Source organism: Mangifera indica, chromosome 4 (genome assembly GCF_011075055.1).
Source record: "Mangifera indica cultivar Alphonso chromosome 4, CATAS_Mindica_2.1, whole genome shotgun sequence".
Classification (NCBI taxonomy): Eukaryota; Viridiplantae; Streptophyta; class Magnoliopsida; order Sapindales; family Anacardiaceae; genus Mangifera; species Mangifera indica.
In genome coordinates this window covers 1265345-1284446 of record NC_058140.1, presented here as the reverse complement: position 1 = coordinate 1284446, position 19102 = coordinate 1265345, and the positions used below count along the sequence as shown (strand labels likewise).

Below are 19102 nucleotides of genomic sequence, written 5' to 3'. Positions count from 1 at the left end.
ATATATTAACATATTATCATATGATTGATTGATTTTAAATAAAAAATAAATTAAATAATTAGATCATTTAATTATATGTCAATTTGTTTGTTTCTATTAATATCCACAAATCCAAACGGCAATTTGAACACGAAGTATTACTCTTAATTAAAAAATTATAAAAAATAGCAAGTGTCACGTATGTGTTTGGTATGAAAATACACAATTCCAAATTACAATTCAATATTGCCTGACTTATGAAAATTTATATATGGATTTGGTTTCATCATTTTGCCTAAAAAAAATAAGTCGATTTTCAAAAACAAATGAAGAGATATTTTCGATTAATCCGATGTTTGATTCATATTTTATAGGGTATTTTGGTGATTTTAAACATACATATATGTGACACCAATTTTAGGTTCAATCAATCTAATCCATATTTTAAAATAGTTATATAAACATTTTAAATATTAATTAATTGATTCAAGTTTAACCAGTTAAATAGTCTCAAACTGAAATTAAACTATTAAATCAGATTTATTAAACCGTCACCATAACGTTATAATAATGTCATATATCAAAAACTCGTTTTAAAATTTTGATTATATCATACTGACATAATCAATTCAATGGTCAACTTGTATATTAGTCGTTTGACTATATCAGATCGATCAATCTGTAGACCAACTCTTTGATCGGATCAATGCCTTTTTTTATTTAAAACTTGTATACATTATAAATAAAATTTGCAATAAATGAGTAGCTGGTTTGGTATTTGATATTTGTCTTCGTGTTATATAAGCTACAAGGGTCATTTTCACTAGCAAACGAAGTAATGGGCTAGACCAAAAGATACGTACATGAAATTTTTTAAAATTCCTAATTATGATGGGGACTTTGAACAACTCTAATTAAAAAGGGCAAGCCAACCTCTGTGAGTGCCAACCCTAATTAACATAACGTACGCAATATTTTGAACATTGTTTTTTGTTTTTGGGTTTTTCTTGATGATGATGACCCCTCTTCTAAGTTATTAATTCGGAATAATTTGGTTTCTAATTTATTAGATAAGTTGATGTTCTCTATATATTATCATAAATTCACGGGAGTAAACATTGGTACTTTAAAAAAATAAGTATTTGTAGGTGATTGTCTAACGAACTATTATACTACTTTAAACTATGATTCATTCAGTAAACATGATATGTAATTATGAAAGTGAGATTGTTTGACAAAAAATGACAATCCTGACACTAGATAAAGTTGCTAGAGGTGAGAATGATATCACAACGGTTGAAAATAAAGAAATAAATACAAGAGAAACTGTTAAAGATGATATCAACATAAGATGAAGCTGTAAATAAGAATATTGATGTCAAGAGGTCTTGTCAGAGAGGAAATTGTTAGTGAAGAGAAAAATCAAGAGAACATCGATCTATAACTGAATTTTTTTTATTTCTAGTATATTTTTATACTCTTTAGAAAAAATTTCACTTTGATCCTTATATAAAATTAAAAAAATAAAATTACTCTTAAATACATATCAATTTAACCCGATAAAGTCACTTCCAAACAATTTACCAATCTGAATGTTGATTATCTCGAACCAATTCCTTTGTCAACTCAATATCCTAATTGGGTTTGAAAACCATACCGATATATAAGAAAACCCTAATTAAACCGGAGGGGATCGGGTGGTCCATATTGACTGACCGACATAACAAAGTAAGGCAGAATTGACGGCGACGGCTCCAAAAAAAAATGCAAGCGAATTGGTTCGGATTGGGCTAGGCAAGTCGCGTATTACTTTTACCACTCGGTGCGGATCACCAGCATCTAGCGGCCATGATTCGTTGCTTTTCATCCGTTGGATTGGCCCACCATTATGATTTTCGGTGGCACGTGGGCCCTTCCTTGTCTGTCCGCTGATCACGTGGCTAGTGCACCCAACACGTTTCATGCTTCTTAATTATGACAAGATCCAGTGATTCGATCTTACTATAATTTATCATGCTCCACCACTATTTATTTTGTTTATTTTCGGATTTTTTTCTGTCTTTTATATATTTTTTATTTTTTAAAATTATTTTCCTTTCAATCATTATCATATCATATTACTACCTAAATAATAATGAATAAAATAAAGTACCATTTAACGTCAAGAGTTAACAAAAATAATGAAATATTATAATTTTTAAATTAAAAAATTATATTTAAATTTTTATCATATTTATAAAATTTTAATTTATCTAATATAATAATTATAAATTTAATTATTATATCTTAAATTTATCTTTTATAGAATACTATTAGATTATTTAGTTGTTGTTTACTTAAATATTCATTTAAGTTTAGTTTAGTGGAGCCAAATAATCTTGAAAAACAATAAGGTCGCACACAGGGAAGAAGGTTCTCGCTGGTCCCACCTTTTCAACGGTTCTAATAAGCTCAGCATAACCAATTTAATAGCGAGGTGTGATGTTACCGTGTACCTAACCACACTGGATGATGATTTTCCTAAACTGCTCAACAAAGACGGCTGAAATAGATTTTTTTACGTAAAACACCGGTTCCGTTCCCATTCATCAGGATCCCAAAAGTGCTTTATGTTCTTTTACTAAAATGCCCTTGCAAAAGCACACTTAAACATATTAATATTTTCACGTTTTTTTTGTGGAAATTTTGTTTAAATTTTTTAAAATAATGAAAAACCTCTCATAAAATTTGTTTGAAATTTTCTTATATTTCTTAAAATTTATGAAATACCAAAAATATTTACCTACTTTTTTTTAATTTCAATTTGTAATTCAAAAATAATTATTGACATATAAACAAAGTTTTAAATATTTGAGAATTGTATTTATAACTCAATTCCCACATCAATGTTTATATTTTTTTATGTTAAAAATCGTAACAACGAGAAGTATACATAATCGTGAGTATGATTTAGTATAAATTGGTGAAAATAGTTAGAACGACGAGATTATAATGAACAGAGTACCATTTTAATATGATGTAACTTAATATTCGAAACTTACATCCACGAGTTTGTAATTTGAATATTGGAGTCTACAGTTCAATAACATAACAATGTGGTATCTAAAGTGTCATCCTCTTATTTTCGTACAATTTTAAATGTATAAAACAAAAAGTCAAAGTTACATGAGTGATTACATAATTAGATGTTAGAATCATACTGTTATAAAAAGTAAATGATCATGTGTTCTTAGTTTGACATAAGTTGATTACTTTTCAATTGTAGATGAAGACGTTATGAAAATTGGTCGCATGATAATGGGAACTCTAGTTGTATGTTAAAAAAATTCATGAGAAACGATTGTAAAACTACTCAGAGTTACTCTTTTCACTCTTTAGATAAAAGACATTTGATTAATGAAAAGTTTGGTAACACGACATTATTGTCATCCCTTTGTCATAAAAACAATATTTAAATTCAACATTAAATCGGCATTTATTATTATTTTCTAAAGATTTGTTTGATAAAAAGAGGCATTATTGAGTAAATATAAGGATACGTTTGGTTCGAATAATTTTTTATTATTAAAAATAAAAAAATTATTACAAAAATATATTACTAGTTATAAATTATTGTTATATTTGATAAAATTTGATATATATAAATAATTATAGTGTTTAGTTTAGGGTAATAAAATAATTAAATATTTTTAAATATAATTATTCTAAGATATTTTTCATATTAATTGTTATATTAATTAAAAATAAAGTTATTTTTATTTTAAAAATCAATAAATAATTATATAATTATAATAAAATTAAAATTATTTTACTAATTTTTAATATTTAAATATAGTAATCAGAGTACTCATTATTAAAATTTTTTATTATAAAAAAAGATAAATAATAAAAATAAGTTATTAAAAAAAATTATTATATTTCTTAACCAAACACCACTCAAGGTTAATTAAAAAAAGAGATAAAAAATAAAAGTATTAAAAATAAAAAGAGAAAATAATGACACAATAGATGTCAGAACTATCACTTTCATTGTTAAATGAATTATTTTTTATTTTTTATTAAAAATATTAAATTTTTATTATTTTTATTTAAAAAACCAAACAAATACTATCAGAATTGTTATTTTATTTATTTTATAAATAAAATGAACAAGTTAAATATTTTAATTAAAAAAATTTGGAAGTTAGATTTGAAAAAAAAAAAAATTGTTGGAAGTGCTTATAAAATAAGTGCTTTTGGTTAGCAGGTGCTTTTGCTTATGACTTAATGACTTCTTATAAAACCCATTTAACTCATAATAACACACCCGCCTTTTTAGTAACCTCTTCTTTGTCATGTCATCTGACTTGCTCTCTCTCTCTTTCCTTTTCTGTTTTCAGCTCATTGCCATTTAATTCTCCCTCAATCTCTAGATTTAGCTTCGGTTCTTAACTAAAGACCAAATCTTTATGATGATTCAATGAGAAAGACTTTGGCTTTTTCCTTTGTTTCTCGTTGTTTTAATCTCAAATGAAATGAAGATGATGGCTACTTTTCGCTCTTCATTCTTCGTTTTTGTTGTCGTTTTTTTGCCTTCTTTGAGCTCTGTTTCAGCCGATGGCCGCCGTGATGACTCTGTCAAGTCCATTCTAGGTTTGCTCCCACTCTTTTCGTTTCTGGGTTTTTGTTAAATCTCACTAATGTGTTGGGATTTTTAATCTTTGTTCTGTTTGGTTGCCGAGAAAATTATAAGAACAGATGGAAAAAAGTTTTTTTTTGAAAAAAAATTCAAGGGGAAATTTTAAGTATGTGATAATTATTTGATTGTAATTTGTTGTTTTTGAGTGCAGGAGAACATAATTTGGGAGCCTGGAAGAATGAGATTTATGCTTCTGCAGAAGCTCCAGCGCCAGCTCCGGTAGAGTCTCTAGTGTTGGCAGCGAACAGGACTAAGAGGCCGGATATCCTTAATCGGTTCAGGCGGTATCAAGGCGGCTGGGATATCACCAATAAGCATTACTGGGCTGTAAGTCCTGCTTTTCCTGTGTTACATTTTAGTATTGATTTGATTAATCTGCCATTGTTGTGATCACTGGAGTGAAGCTTCATGTATATCACATTCATTCCAATTTATAGCTAGAGGAGGTTAAGGCTTAGATTGTGAAAAGGTGTGGGGATTTTTAGTATTGATTTGTATATGTTTGGGGAAAAAGCCAGCATCTGATTGAGTAAACAAGAAGATCAGTCGACGAAGGAAGTTGCTTGATCATGTGATTTTTTGATTCCTGATTGAATTGAGACTTAGGAGGATGAATAACATAAGTTTTCTGACCTTTGTGTATGCAGTCTGTTGGATTTTCGGGTGTAGTCGGGTTTATTCTGGCGGTCTTGTGGTTTCTTTCATTCGGTGTGGCTCTTGTGGTACATCATTGTTGTGGATGGAAAATAACTATGGAAGGCAAAGGATCAGCTCGTTCACAAAAGATTTGTTTGATCTTGCTCACAGTGTTCACTTGTGCTGCAGCGTAATCATCCGAACTCAAGCTTATTCTTCTTGTTTTTTTTTTCCTTCAAGTATAATAATTGTTTCACTTGAATTGTTGAAGTCATTGATATCAATCAGAGACTCAGAAGGTTCTATATTCTTTTATTACCTTTTACCTTCTGCATTTGGCCCAACTTCCAGAACCATTACGAACAAAACGTATATCAAAGATTCCATATAGATATATGTGTTTTCTTCAGGATTTTATTAATGTGCCTTGAACTGAGTGCATGGAGGTTATGGCTCTTAAAGTCGAGCAAGATTAGAATAGATACAAAAATTAGAATCACTCCCATTCTAAATCTGTTGTGTTTTTTTTTTCTTCTTGTTTGTCACATGATAAATAATGTCTTGAACTGTTCTTTTCATTTATTTTTCCTGCTAATAAATTGCTATTTATCATCAGGATTGGATGCATTCTTCTCTCAGTTGGGCAGGATGAATTTCATGGTGAGGCTTTGCGAACTTTAAAGTACGTTGTGAACCAATCAGACTACACTGTGGAAACCCTTAGAAATGTTACAGAGTATCTCTCCCTAGCAAAGACTATTAAAGTGGCCCAGATTTTTCTTCCTTCTAATGTCATGGCTGACATTGACAAGTTAAATGGGGATTTAAGCACTGCAGCAAACACTCTGGAGGAGAAGACCAGTGAAAATTCTGCTAAAATAAAAAAAGTCTTCAATGCTGTGTATGCAATTCTAAGCCTTGATAGTATTATCTGAAATGGGAACTATTTTGGAACTGAAAATGATAATGGCCAATTTCAAATTCATTGTTGCAGGCGATCTGCGCTGATCACTGTGGCAGCATTGATGCTTCTCCTGTCCCTCATTGGTCTTTGTATGTATGGTTGAGAAATCTTATTTAACTGATACCCGAATTTACTTTTATCATGAACTTGTTAATTCTGTATGACTTAACCTTTTTTCTGTTTTGGTTGCAGTGCTCTCTATCCTTGGGCACCGGCATGCAATCCATATGTAAGTGCTATTTTGCCCTTGATCGACATGTTCCACTTCTGATAATTATGTGCTACTTTTTGCAGTAATAGTTCCTCCTTTTTGGTGGACAATATTCATTCTCCACTTGACATCACGTTTTCAATCAATTCATGCAGATTCATCGTGAGTGGATGGTTACTGGTGGCAATTACATTCATTCTATGTGGAGTATTCGTAATACTTGACAAGTGAGTGTTGAATTCCGGATGGTTGCTTTTTGAAGTTTCTGCAGCATTTTTTAGGTTTCTCGATTTCGTTTTTTATGTGAAGTGAGAATTTTGTATGTACACATCCTTAATATTTAGATCTCCCTTGCAGAAATTGACCGGAACTGATGTCTTTCATATTGCAGTGCAGTGTCAGACACATGTATGGCCATGGATGAATGGGTAGATCATCCTCATGCAGAAACCGCTCTTAGCGACATTCTTCCGTGCGTTGACCAGAAAACAACTAACCAAACTCTCGTTAAGAGTAAACAAGTCATCACCAACATTGTCAATGTCGTCAATCAATTTATATATTCTGTTGCTGATACGTATCCATCTCCCGATTACCAGTTTTATTACAATCAGTCTGGACCTATGATGCCTGCACTATGTTACCCATATGACGCTCAGCTACAAGACCGTCAGTGTGGGCCTCAAGAAGTCTCTGTAGCAAATTCTTCCGAGGTACATTTTTTTATGGTGATTTATATTTAAATGTGATAGGATCCTAGCTAATATTCAAACAAAACAATAAAAAACACAACCACATGAAGAGAACAAAAATTATTTTTATTGATTTTGGGGATTTATAGTGGATAAACGATCAATTCAATTAGGTGGGACCTCCCAATTCTGGTCATTCGAGGCCCCATAAATCTCCCTTACAAGGAAAGGCTGCCTAAGCCCTAATTTCTTCCTTTTTTAGTTTTTTAATCTCAAACTCCCATTTATATATGCTACCCTGTCCTCTAAAATTTGGACATGTGTCCCCGAAAAACATAGGTCTTAACAGAATGCTTCTCTTTTCTAATGGAAAAATCTGTCTCGTAAATTTATATTTGGAAGTTATTCAGTATAGAACACTAGAAACTCTTATTAAGTTTAAAAGGAAATGAACATACACATTTATCAGAACTGAAAATGAAACTTGGATTATGCCATGAATGGAAGGGTCATGCTCAGCCATTGGCCAATTATATTAGTCTTATGGTTTATTTTTCACCGATGCAAAACACTTTCAATTAACTCAGTTTCTTTATGGTTATCAAAATCTTCAGGTTTGGCAGAACTACACCTGCAAAGTTGATGATTCTGGGATGTGCAGGACCCCTGGACGGGTGACACCGTACTTCTACCAGGAGTTGGCATCAGCAGTGCAAGAAATCTATGCTCTTCAGCATTACACCCCACCTTTACTCAGTCTTCAGGATTGCAATTTCGTCCGGAACACGTTTCAAAACATCACCTCAAACCACTGCCCGCCATTGGTGCATTATCTCAAAATCGTAAATGCAGGACTGGGTTTGATCTCGGCCGGAGTCTTGCTCTGCCTCGTTCTTTGGGCACTCTATGCAAACCGCCCCCGAAGGGAGGAAGAGTTTGTGAAACTGTCCTTGCCAATAAAATGCATAAGTAGGATTCAGAAGAAAAATGTTAGCGAAAATGGCAATAATCATGGGTCAACCCCAATGCCATCGCCGACGCCAAACACTTCAACTGATGCCTAGGTATCGTAGTATACAATTCAGTATATATATAGAAAGAAGACGTTATGAATCCTGAGTTTTGCTATCACCGACCAAAATGGGGCGAAGCACCATCTTGAGTTGGAGGCATATTACAGCCATTTCTAGTGTACTCTGTTACTATAGTGAAGTAAAAGTAATTAGTTGGATAAGCATATTAATGTCTCTCTCTTTTGCGGGATTGTGTTAATCTTCTTCGATATTGTCATATGAAACTCAGCCCTCAGGGCTGGACCCTAGCCCACCTGGCTTGGGCTCAAAGGTTGCTTTACTCAGTTGAACCCGACTCGAGTTTGTGTGGATTGAGTTTGAGCTAGAGATTTAGGGTCAGTTGGTAACTAAGCCAAATTCAAGTTTGAGAGTGTTCGGTTTGATCTAGTTTATAAGCCAATTGTTTGGTTTGAATCGTTCTGAACTTGATTGTAACTTGAATAAAATCAAATAATTATTAAAATAATATTATTTTATTCATTATAAAAATAATATCATTTTAATAATAAGAAAAATATCGTTTTTACATATAAAATGACTTTGTTTTGATTATTATGAAAACCGTGTCATTGTTATAATGGTCAAAACAAAGTTGTAAGTGTTAAAACTCAAGTCACGAATACATGTCAAGCTTAAGACTTTTCACCAAGTTGAGTTCAAGCTTTTTTTTAATATCGAGACAAGCTTGAACCATACTATTAACCATTTAAGTTAAATTTGAGTTAGTTCATGTTTAAACTTGACTCGGTTTGTATCCAGGCCTCGTGGGCTTGTCTAAGACCCTTTGTTTTGCCTAAGAAAATGCAATCAGGAACAACTTCTCCATTTATAGTTCTCTTTCAAGCTCTGTCCATTTTGATTCTCAAGACTTAATTGACAAAAATATGAATATGAAAGAAATGCACATATTCATAGCATGAACATTAACAAGTAACAGAACCCAGATATTCATTTTGTTTGTCAAATTCAGGTGATTTCAAGAGGCCTAACACAATCTTAATAAAGCAACAAATGAAGTTAAAATTTCCTTAAAATGAAGCATCAGAAAAGCCTTAGAATTCACCATGATCCGGAGCAGTTCTCTGCTCATGAATCTCTGAAGAAGCCTGTTGATCGGCGGGAAGTTTTTGTTGCCTCTTCGGCACAACAAGAACCTCAGCAATGCCATGTACCACCAGTATGTCACTATAATACACATCCGGAGAGGTAAGCTCCACTCCATTTAGCATCAAAACTCCATCTTCAGACTTTGTCACAATGATCTTAAAGCCCTCCAAGAATGTCCCCATTACAATTTCCCCCCTATCATAATCAAAACTCACCAATTCACTCCACAGAATCTTGCAATTCACCAGATGCCTGAACAACAACGATGAGTATTCACTCACGTTTCCGATGAAACCCATCATCGCATCATCACCAGGAGCGAAAAAAGTCAAGAAATTGGGATTTTTGCTCTTTTTATTAAACCCTAACAACTGTAATTCAAGAAACGCTGCCGTAAAGGAGTAACCTTTCGATCTTAAAACCTCAGAGACGTTCTTAAACGCATTGACAGACCCATTAAACGACAACCCACAATCAGGATTCGGGTCGTTTTTACTTCTCGTGGTGGGGGCTGAACCGCTGTAATTCTGGTTGAAAAACTCGTCGATTCCGAAGATGATCAACGACCCGTCAACGTACAAAGGCGAAGGATGAATCTTGACGGCGTTCAGATAGACGTCGCAGTCGTTAGAAGTGATGACAAGGGAGTGATTGGGGGAAAAAGTGGGGACTGTCGAGTTGCAAGGTTGATTTTTTAGGGATTGGAGCGTGAGAAAGAGAGGGGAGAAGTGGAGTTGGAGGAGGGAGAGCGAGGGTTGGCCGGAGACGGCGAAGGCGGCGTCGGAGGGAGCGAATAGAGTGAGAGAAGAAGAGGGAGAATGAGAGTGAGAGTGTGAATGGGTTGTTAGGGATTTGGAGAAGAGTTGGAGAGTGAGAGACATCGAGAGATAGCCGGAGTCCGAGAGGACGTCGGCGGCTATGCGGAGGTTATTGTTGGTGTTGGTGGCCACGACGGCAGTGGCAGAAGAGAGAGGGAGACGGAGAAGGAAGAGCAAAATGAAGAGGAAGATTAGTTTGGTGGCCATTGACGGTGGTTTTTGCTTCGTGATTGTTCTGGTTTTGTTTTGTGAAATGGGGAAGACGGTTGCTTTTGGCGGGAAAGGGTTGACACTTGGAAGCGAGAGATTGGACAGCTCATTTAGAAATGGTAAGTTCGTTAGGGAGGGTTGTTAGGCTCTCCCAACTAAATGTCCCATTTAGCCCCGCTTTCTTACTTGCGTAAACATATCGTGGAGTTATTCTATCTAGTCCGAATTGATGTTTAAATACATTAAAATCATTAGATAGGATTGACCTATGATTAAACTAAAAAAATCATATCGAGTTAATTCGGTTAAATCGTTATATCATGTAAGCATATTATTTTTGTAAAAAAATACGATCAACAAAATTTGAGACTCTATTTAGTAAATACGAAAATGAGAAAAAAAATATGTAAATTATATGGGTATAATAAGACAAATAATTAAAAAACATTTATAAAAAAATGCTCTTAAAATTTGCATTAAAAAAAAACATATATATACAGGTTTAATACGACACATTGTCAATAATACCTTTTTAAAAATACTGTAATATTATAATAATTATAATACTTTTTACGAATCTTCTATTTAAAATCAATATAATAATTTAAATATAAAATATTTAATCGATTATTAAACATAATATAACATAATATATAATCAAAATTCTTTATATAATAAGTAATGCATCAGTCAGTTAGGAAAAGTAAACAAATTAATCAATATAAATTTCAGACTTTAGATCAGAGCTAATCTTTGTATAGATCACAAAGAAAAAAAACATAAAATTAGGACTGAAAATTAAAAAAGAAATATTGCTAAGTTTTTTTTAAATGGCAGTAACATTTTCATAAATAATTAAAAATAGAATTTGACAATTTTATACTTAAATTTAATCAAAAATTAAAAAATATGGCAAAAAATGGTAAATGTAAAATATGGTATATAATTCGTGTTTAATATAAAAAGAGAGTAAAATACGTATTTAATATGTTTTAAGTTTAAATATTTTTTTAAACGTATTTAATATGTGAATAATATAAAAACGTGAATAATACACAGGTTATTCGCATGTTAACTATCTAGGCTTGAGACTAGCACCATGCCACATTGTCCATTAGTTTACATTGCTTTTTTTATTTATTTAGTTTGCTCTAAAGTTGACCGAATTAAAGAGTGAAAACATCTAGTGGGGAATATTCACGTATACCACGAAACTATAGTTCTTTCGATTGAATATTATTCTAATATTTATTTAATATATTATCAAATCCCATTTTTCGCAAAGGCATCCAAATTAATTTACACTCTTTATTGCGAAATAAAGCTTAAAATTATAATTTATTTGAACTGAACTCGAAACCCAAACGGTGATTACCCACAAAGCTTTTAATTGGAATGTTCTATGTTTTTATGTCAATTCTTGAGAATATGAGTGAATAGATATATCAAAATAAAACATTTTTAAACTTGGACTAGTTAATTACTACTAAAGCTTGAGGATCTCTCCAACAAATTTGTTTCTGCTTACAATGCCTATGTGTAATAATAATGAGCAATGTTTTTATAATTAAACTCTCCGATGGACGGGATGATTTGCTTTAATCAGTGGTCAAATTGATTGATCAGTGGTTAGACCTATTAATTATTTAAAAATAATATTTAAAATAATTTTATATACTATATCATTAAATATATAGTTTAAAATATTTTCGTATTAAAATAAACTTAATTTGATACTATATATGTTCAAAATTGATAGATGAAGTTTCAGATGCTATTAATAATGAATTTTTTACAAAACAAATTTATTTTTTATGTTAATTGGATTAAACCCAGTTTTTTATCTGTTCTTCTAACTTAGTGGTTCAAATAGTTCAATCAAATTCAAAGTAGTTTAACTCTAAAAACAACTTTCAAACAAATCGAAACTATTTTGATTAGTAAATCTTGGTTCAATTGATCAGATCGATTGATTCAATCAGATTTTCAAAACCATAATAACAATATCTCACCGAACTTAATAAATAAATAAATTTTAAGATATAAAGATAATTTTTTAAAAATTAAAGGATTTAAACATATTTTTTATCCGAACTTGAATTAATCATTTTCATCTTAAGCTCGAACCAATATCTCACCGATTCAGCAAACTCAAACCCGAGCCAACTGCAACTCAACTTGGCTCAATAGGCCTAGCAGAAGAAAACCTTTGACTCAACTCTCAATAATTGACATGGGGCTCATTGGCCTATTTATTTTATTTATTAAGTTCACAATAATGTACCCAACTTTGGGGATGATCCAATCGAGACATTCAAAGTCCAAAATTGGTTGATCTACCTTACCTTATTTCTTATAAAATGATTTAAAAATTAATTTATTTTATTATTAAATATATTCAATGGGGGCTTCGATCAAAATGTCCGTATTTTCTTATTCAAAAGAAATAAATAATAAATTTTGAAAAAAAATTAAGTACAACTACATTAAGATGGAACTTTTAATATTTTATTTTTCTATATTCTTTATTTTTTTTAATTTTTATAATAGGAAGAACATATCAATTTGACCTATTGAAATAGCAAAAATCTAAATAAGACTCAATTTTAAATCAGTTCGAATTTACAAAAGTTAGTTCGAGATTTTTGAAATTAAATTTAAAAATAATTTAATTTTATATTATACTTATTCTTACTTGAACTTGCAAGTTTAGATCAACTTGAATTTAATATGTTCTATGAAAATGAATTAAATCCTTGACTCAAACTCAAACAATTCGAATCGAATTCAATCTTAAATATAACATTATTTTGGAAAAAAAAACTTACTTCTCTATGCAAATTAAAAGCAAAGAATTTTTTTCTTTGGGTAACCAAAAAACTCATTTTATTAGTTGAATAGGTAAACTTCGAGTATAATAAATAAGTCGAAGTTTCATAAGTAATGCAATAGACTTTTTCTTTGGAAAATTTAATACTCAATCGATTTTGTTAACCCTTAAAATCAAGAGTAATCAAATTAATTAATACATGAAATATGATTCTCCATTAATTAATTTTTGCATTTTAGTGGTTCTCAACTAAACCAATGAATGAAGTAAGCAACTTTTTCCTTTGTTTGATTTTCTTGTCCACCAAACAGGTCCGAGAAAACACCAAGTAGATAACCTCCTCTTAAATGGATCAACCGAACATACAGTTCGGCCACCAAATATTTAACCAATTGTCTGATGACTCATGATGACACATTAATAAAAAAACATATTGATTTTTCGAGTTGTCATAGCAAAATTTGCGGCATATATATATATATATATGCTTTGTTTGGAGAAGATAAATATAAAGTATGAAAAATTTCAAATGATATACTTATATAGATATCCACTGAAAAGCCAAAACTTTCCCAAGAAAATGGACGAGAAAAGAAAATCCCATCACAAAATGACAAGAATATTGACGTAAGATGATGGTCATGGTGGAGCTAGCTCGTTTGCCTCTGAAATCTGTTTAAAAAATTTCTTTTTACACACACACACATATATATGTGTGTGTAATACAATGGCATGAAGAAGAAGATACAATACCCAAACTGACGAGAAAACGGGAAAGTGTTTATGCTGCTTTTGATTTGAGTTTTCTCCCAAAGGTCGACACTCAATCTCTTGCTTGAAGCTTTTTCCAAATTGAAACGAAGATCCATAAGAAGATATAACCACAAAAAAGAGCTCTTTTTTTTTACTCTTAACTTGGCTTAGCTTCAACAAATTAATACGATTCCCTCCTTGTAAGTCTCATCTTTCTTCTTCCTGTCACCTTTGTATCTCTTTTTGTAAAGTTCTCTCTCTTTTGGCATCTGGGTTCATTTGGTTTCTCATTTTCATGTGTTCTTCTCAATTGGGTTGTTGCCTTTTACCTCAGTTGGGCTCAACTTTTGACGTTGTCTTGTAAAGCTTTTGGCTTCATTGTTCATCTTTTTGCTTCTTTTGTAAAGGGGTTTTTTGCTTTTAAGTTTCTAATTCTTGTACATGTTTGTTGAATTTCAGGAGTTGAATTGAAAGAAAAGAGCTTGGTCAAGGAGTTTTTTGTCTTGAATTTGATTGAACTTCGTTATTGAAGAGGTGTGAATTTGAACATGGGAGATCATTTTGTGTTGCTGGTGGATCGGTTGCTGACAGAATCCACTCTGGAAGCTGCAATTGAGAGCAGAAATCGGTCTCTCGAGGCGGCGAAATCAACAGTTGATGACTCAGAACTTGAGAATTCTCCCAAGAAGATTGAGTTCGGGGATATATTAACTCCAAGGAAACTGGTGGAGTGCAGGATTTGCCAAGATGAAGATGATGATTCAAATATGGAAACACCTTGCTCTTGTTGTGGCAGCTTGAAGGTTAGTAAATTATTTCAACCAGAACCTTTTATCAATATTCCAATTCAGTTTTAGCTTCTTTTGTTAGACATAATGGATGTTCTATCTATGCACAAAATCCGAATTGCACATAAACAAAATCAAATTTAAAGTCATGCGAAAAATAAAACTAACTTCCCTCCATTGCTGGAGTCTTGAACAGCAGCAAAATCCTTCTGGATGCATAGCTCTTCCAAACTATCCAATTCTCACAAAGATGGTGAAAGTGAAACGTTAGATTTTTTTGAAATCGGTAGCTTGGGGACCTATGAATGACTCCTTATATACAATTTTTCCCATCAAAGAATGTAACTGAAAAGAAACTGGAGAGTGTCGATTCCACATCTTTCAGCCGCCAAATTTTGATGGATGTAGAAGGGCTCTGTCTATTTGGTCTCAAACCAATATGATCCTATAGTTGTTCTTGAAAATTGAAGATGCCTTTATAATTTTCTTGGAAATGTTTGATATCCTTTGCAGGATTGATGTTTCATTTTTCTGTCTTCATTTTTGCAGTATGCTCATCGCAGATGTGTGCAGAGATGGTGCAATGAGAAGGGAGACACAACATGTGAGATATGCCACCAGGTAGACTTTTTATCACTCTTCATCAGATGTTAATGACTTGATGTTCTTGAATTTCGACGTGTGCCCGTTTTTCTTCAGATTCGTAGTTCATTTGCTTCATGTCAGCTTGAAATTTAGCTGCTAATCAATGTTGACTTGTGAGAAAATTGCAGCAATTCAAGCCTGGTTACACAGCTCCACCTCCCCTTTTCCAGTTTGGGCACATTCCATTGAACTTCAGGTAAGTGTTACTTGCCTCCTCTATTCTTTCTTTTCCTAATAGCTTCACCAATGATTTTCTTTGACGATATTTCAATTAGGGGCAACTGGGAAATCTCCAGGAGGGAGTTGAATAATCCTCGAATCATTGCAATGGTCTCCACTGACAGGAATTTCTTGCATTCGCCAACCTATGATAACTATTCAGCTTCGGCTACACGAAGCTTGATGTGCTGTCGTTCAATTGCTCTAATCGTAAGTCCCTCTCTTTCAGTAACTTTCGGAAAGTAATACATGGAAGATTTCTTGAAATGTCTGATGAATATTTATTACTTCTCTTCTGTAGTTCATGATTCTTCTAATTTTAAGGCATACTCTTCCCCTCATACTTGATGGAGTCAATGAATTTACCTTCCCATTGTTCTTGGTAAGACTACTTGTTTCACCTGAATAAACTTTCAGAACTCTTTCTTGCAGAAAATTTGAAACAAAATTTCCATTTCATGCAGATTTTGTTTCTCCGAACCGTAGGAATTGTTCTTCCAATCTATGTCATGGTAAAAGCAGTAACTGCTTTTCAGCACCATCGCCATCAACCGGTAAGTTTTCTCTGCGGTTTTCAGTCAGTCAAAAAAAAAAAAAAAGCATACTCATAGGCGGTACAAACTCAAATGCTCATTAAGTTCTTTTCTTTTCTTGATCTTCTGGGTAATTTAGGAGCGTCCAAGTTCATTGTCGAACGAAGAAACTCAGCATTCGACGACTCTTGAGCCACATGCTCAGATCCTTCATGCCATCTAAGTAACCGATGAATCATTATAGGCTTGTGATCAGCAGCATCCACAGTTGCATTGTGACTGCAGAATTGTGGAGGGGATTTTAGCTTTGCAAAGAAAAGGATTGTAGGGGTCAGAAAAAAATCATGCCATTGTACATAGAAAAATTATACTATGAAGACCTAAAAAACAAGCAAAATCAAAAGATGAAGTGTAAATTTCTAAATGGGATTGTGTAATTGTTTGGCAACTGGGAAAAAGAAACCAAAAAGAATAAATAAATATATACAAATTAATGGAGAAAAGGATGCCGTTTTAGTTGGCTTATCTCATTACGGAGACTCTCTACTTTTTCTTATTTGCTTTTGTTTTTAACATATTCGGTTTGAAAACAATAATATTTCACGTATAAATTATAAGTTTAAACAGATAGAGATGTAAATCGAGTTAAACTCAAACTTCGTATTGATTGATATAATGAGCTCGCAAGCCCATGGGCCTGATTCGAGTAAGATATTAATAAACCCTTCAAAGCTTTAATTTTTTCACTTAATCTTTTATAATCTTATTCTCTAACTTTGAATGTAAAAGATTAACTGATAAATATATAAATTATGAGATTTAAATTAATTTATTGAGAGTTGAATGTTTAAATAAAATTTTTGAACTGAACTTGAGTAAGTTAATCCTGTTTTAAGCTTGAACTGAGAACTTACTAGCTTGACAAGCTCGAGCTCAACCTTAATGTCATTCTACGTACTAACTGATTCAACTCAACTTCAATTAGACTTTTATTAATAAATACAAATAAATTGATGTGTCATTATATAATTAAATGATTTTAAAATAGAAATAAAATAATCAATTATATTATATAATTATAGAATGATATCAGTTTATTTATACTCGTTAATACTTATCGTTTGTACATATAATATTACTCATTTGAATAACTAATATGAAATTCAAAAGCTTAGGTTATGTCTCAGTAATTTAAACATTTTATTTTTTATCTTAGTACTTATAATATTTGAAAATTTTGTTTGATATAATGATAAAAAATTGTTTTCTTATTAAAAGTTTATAAAAAATAAAGAAAGTGACTTTTTTTTTTTTGGCCTTTTTTCTTTTTTATTTTCTAAAACATTTCAACTCGTTTCAATTAATTTGAAGGTTTAATGGAATTTTGAAAATATTAAACCAAGAAACTCAGCTTAATGCTATTTATTTTGGAAGTAGAAGAACTTTATCTATTTTCTAAATATTAAATTTAAAAAAAAAACAAAGCTTTTTGAGTCGTAGCACTTTCTAATACTATAGGAATTCCTCGAGACCCATGCCCTTACTCAATCCTAGTAAGGCAAATTTTTTACAGGCCAAAAGTCTTACTCCCACCAAAGGTATAGTAAATTCTCACCCACCAATTTTCAAAAACTCAAACATCTACTCATAGTTTAGAAAATTAATATCTACCCTTCAAAATTAAGATAAAATTAAGAATAAAATCGTAATTTAATAATAATATTTAATAGTTATATCATTTTAACCCTTTAATTTGAAAAATTAACAATTTCGCCAAAAATTAAGTTTTGAAAAGTGACATTTTACCCCCTATCTAGGGTTTCTAATTTCGTCGGTGAATTTTCAACCAACAATGGTCGATCTCTCTCCCTCCTGATGTCGTCTCTCCCTCCGGTGTTCAATATTGGACCAATAATATCTGGATTTGACGAAATCCAGATGAAATTGTGACGGAGAGTCAAAATTTTTCGTCTAGATCTTTGTCGTCCAGACGAAGTCGACTTTGTCTGAATGACGACGACGGCCCAGAAGAGATCGATCTCCTCATCTGGATCGTCATTGTCATCCAGATGAAACCGACTTTGTCTGGACGATAAAGATTCAAACGAAGAGTTGAAATTCTTCGTTTGAATTTCGTCGAATTTAGATATCGTCGGTCCAATATTAAACACCAGAGGGAGTGACGACATTGGGAGGGAGAGAGATTGGCCATCGTTGGCCAAAAATTCGTCGGTGAAATTGGAAACCCTAAGTAGGAGGAAAAATGTCACTTTTTCAAAATTTAATTTTGGACGAAATTATTAATTTTTCAAATTAAGAGGGTAAAATGATATAAATATTAAATATTATTATTAAATAACAATTTTGTCCTTAATCTTATCTTAATTTTAAAGAGTAATAGTTAATTTTCCAAACCATAGATAAATGGTTTAGGTTTTTGAAAGTTGATGGATAAAATTTTAAAAATTCACTATTCCTTAAGTGGTAATAAGTCTTTTGGCCTTTTATATATGTAGCCGAACCGCTTTGACCCACAGTTCAACCGTGAAATAGCACGATTTGTATTTTGTTTTTATTAAATCTAATTTAAAGGTTTCTTTTTTTGAAAAAATTGTAATTGCTAAGAGTTAGTCCTATCACATTAAGCATATACATGACTAATAAAATTATGAATACCCATTTTAAGTATATAAATAATTACACGTTTATATATATTATTATATAATTTAATAATTTTAAATTAAAAATAAAATAATATTCAATTATATAATAATATATATAAATATATAACTATTTATATACTCAAAATAAATATATATAATATTACTCATACATGATATATGCACATAATTGTTTAAATAGTCAAAATTGTTTTAAATGTACTATTTATTATATCAATAAAACTATATATACACACTTTAAATACACAAATATATATACATATATTATCATATGATTAGATAATT

At 31.6% G+C, this 19102-nt stretch overlaps 3 protein-coding genes across 4 annotated transcripts; 2 read left to right on the top strand and 1 right to left on the bottom strand.

Moving 5' to 3' along the window:
- The first annotated feature begins 4279 nt into the window (after positions 1 to 4279).
- LOC123215007 lies at positions 4280 to 8397 on the top strand. The gene is made up of 9 exons (XM_044635040.1): positions 4280 to 4611; positions 4809 to 4984; positions 5305 to 5483; positions 5910 to 6194; positions 6288 to 6346; positions 6450 to 6486; positions 6624 to 6695; positions 6860 to 7181; positions 7775 to 8397. The coding sequence occupies exons 1-9, from the start codon at positions 4494 to 4496 to the stop codon at positions 8222 to 8224; spliced, it is 1698 nt and encodes a 565-aa protein (XP_044490975.1). The 5' UTR covers positions 4280 to 4493; the 3' UTR covers positions 8225 to 8397.
- A 727-nt stretch (positions 8398 to 9124) lies between these two features.
- LOC123213435 (putative fasciclin-like arabinogalactan protein 20) lies at positions 9125 to 10575 on the bottom strand. The gene has a single exon (XM_044632869.1). It carries the CDS (start codon positions 10363 to 10365, stop codon positions 9286 to 9288), a length of 1080 nt encoding a protein of 359 aa, XP_044488804.1. The 5' UTR covers positions 10366 to 10575; the 3' UTR covers positions 9125 to 9285.
- A 3139-nt stretch (positions 10576 to 13714) lies between these two features.
- Positions 13715 to 16669, top strand: LOC123213532. 2 transcript variants are annotated; one of them, XM_044632988.1, is made up of 8 exons: positions 13715 to 14151; positions 14411 to 14754; positions 15289 to 15360; positions 15513 to 15580; positions 15660 to 15813; positions 15905 to 15985; positions 16068 to 16157; positions 16276 to 16669. In XM_044632988.1, exons 2-8 carry the CDS (start codon positions 14500 to 14502, stop codon positions 16357 to 16359), a joined length of 804 nt encoding a protein of 267 aa, XP_044488923.1. In that variant the 5' UTR covers positions 13715 to 14151; positions 14411 to 14499; the 3' UTR covers positions 16360 to 16669. The 2 variants fall into 2 exon arrangements, with proteins under 2 accessions (XP_044488923.1, XP_044488924.1); XM_044632989.1 differs by lacking the exon at positions 13715 to 14151 and adding an exon at positions 14207 to 14311.
- Positions 16670 to 19102: the final 2433 nt, after the last annotated feature.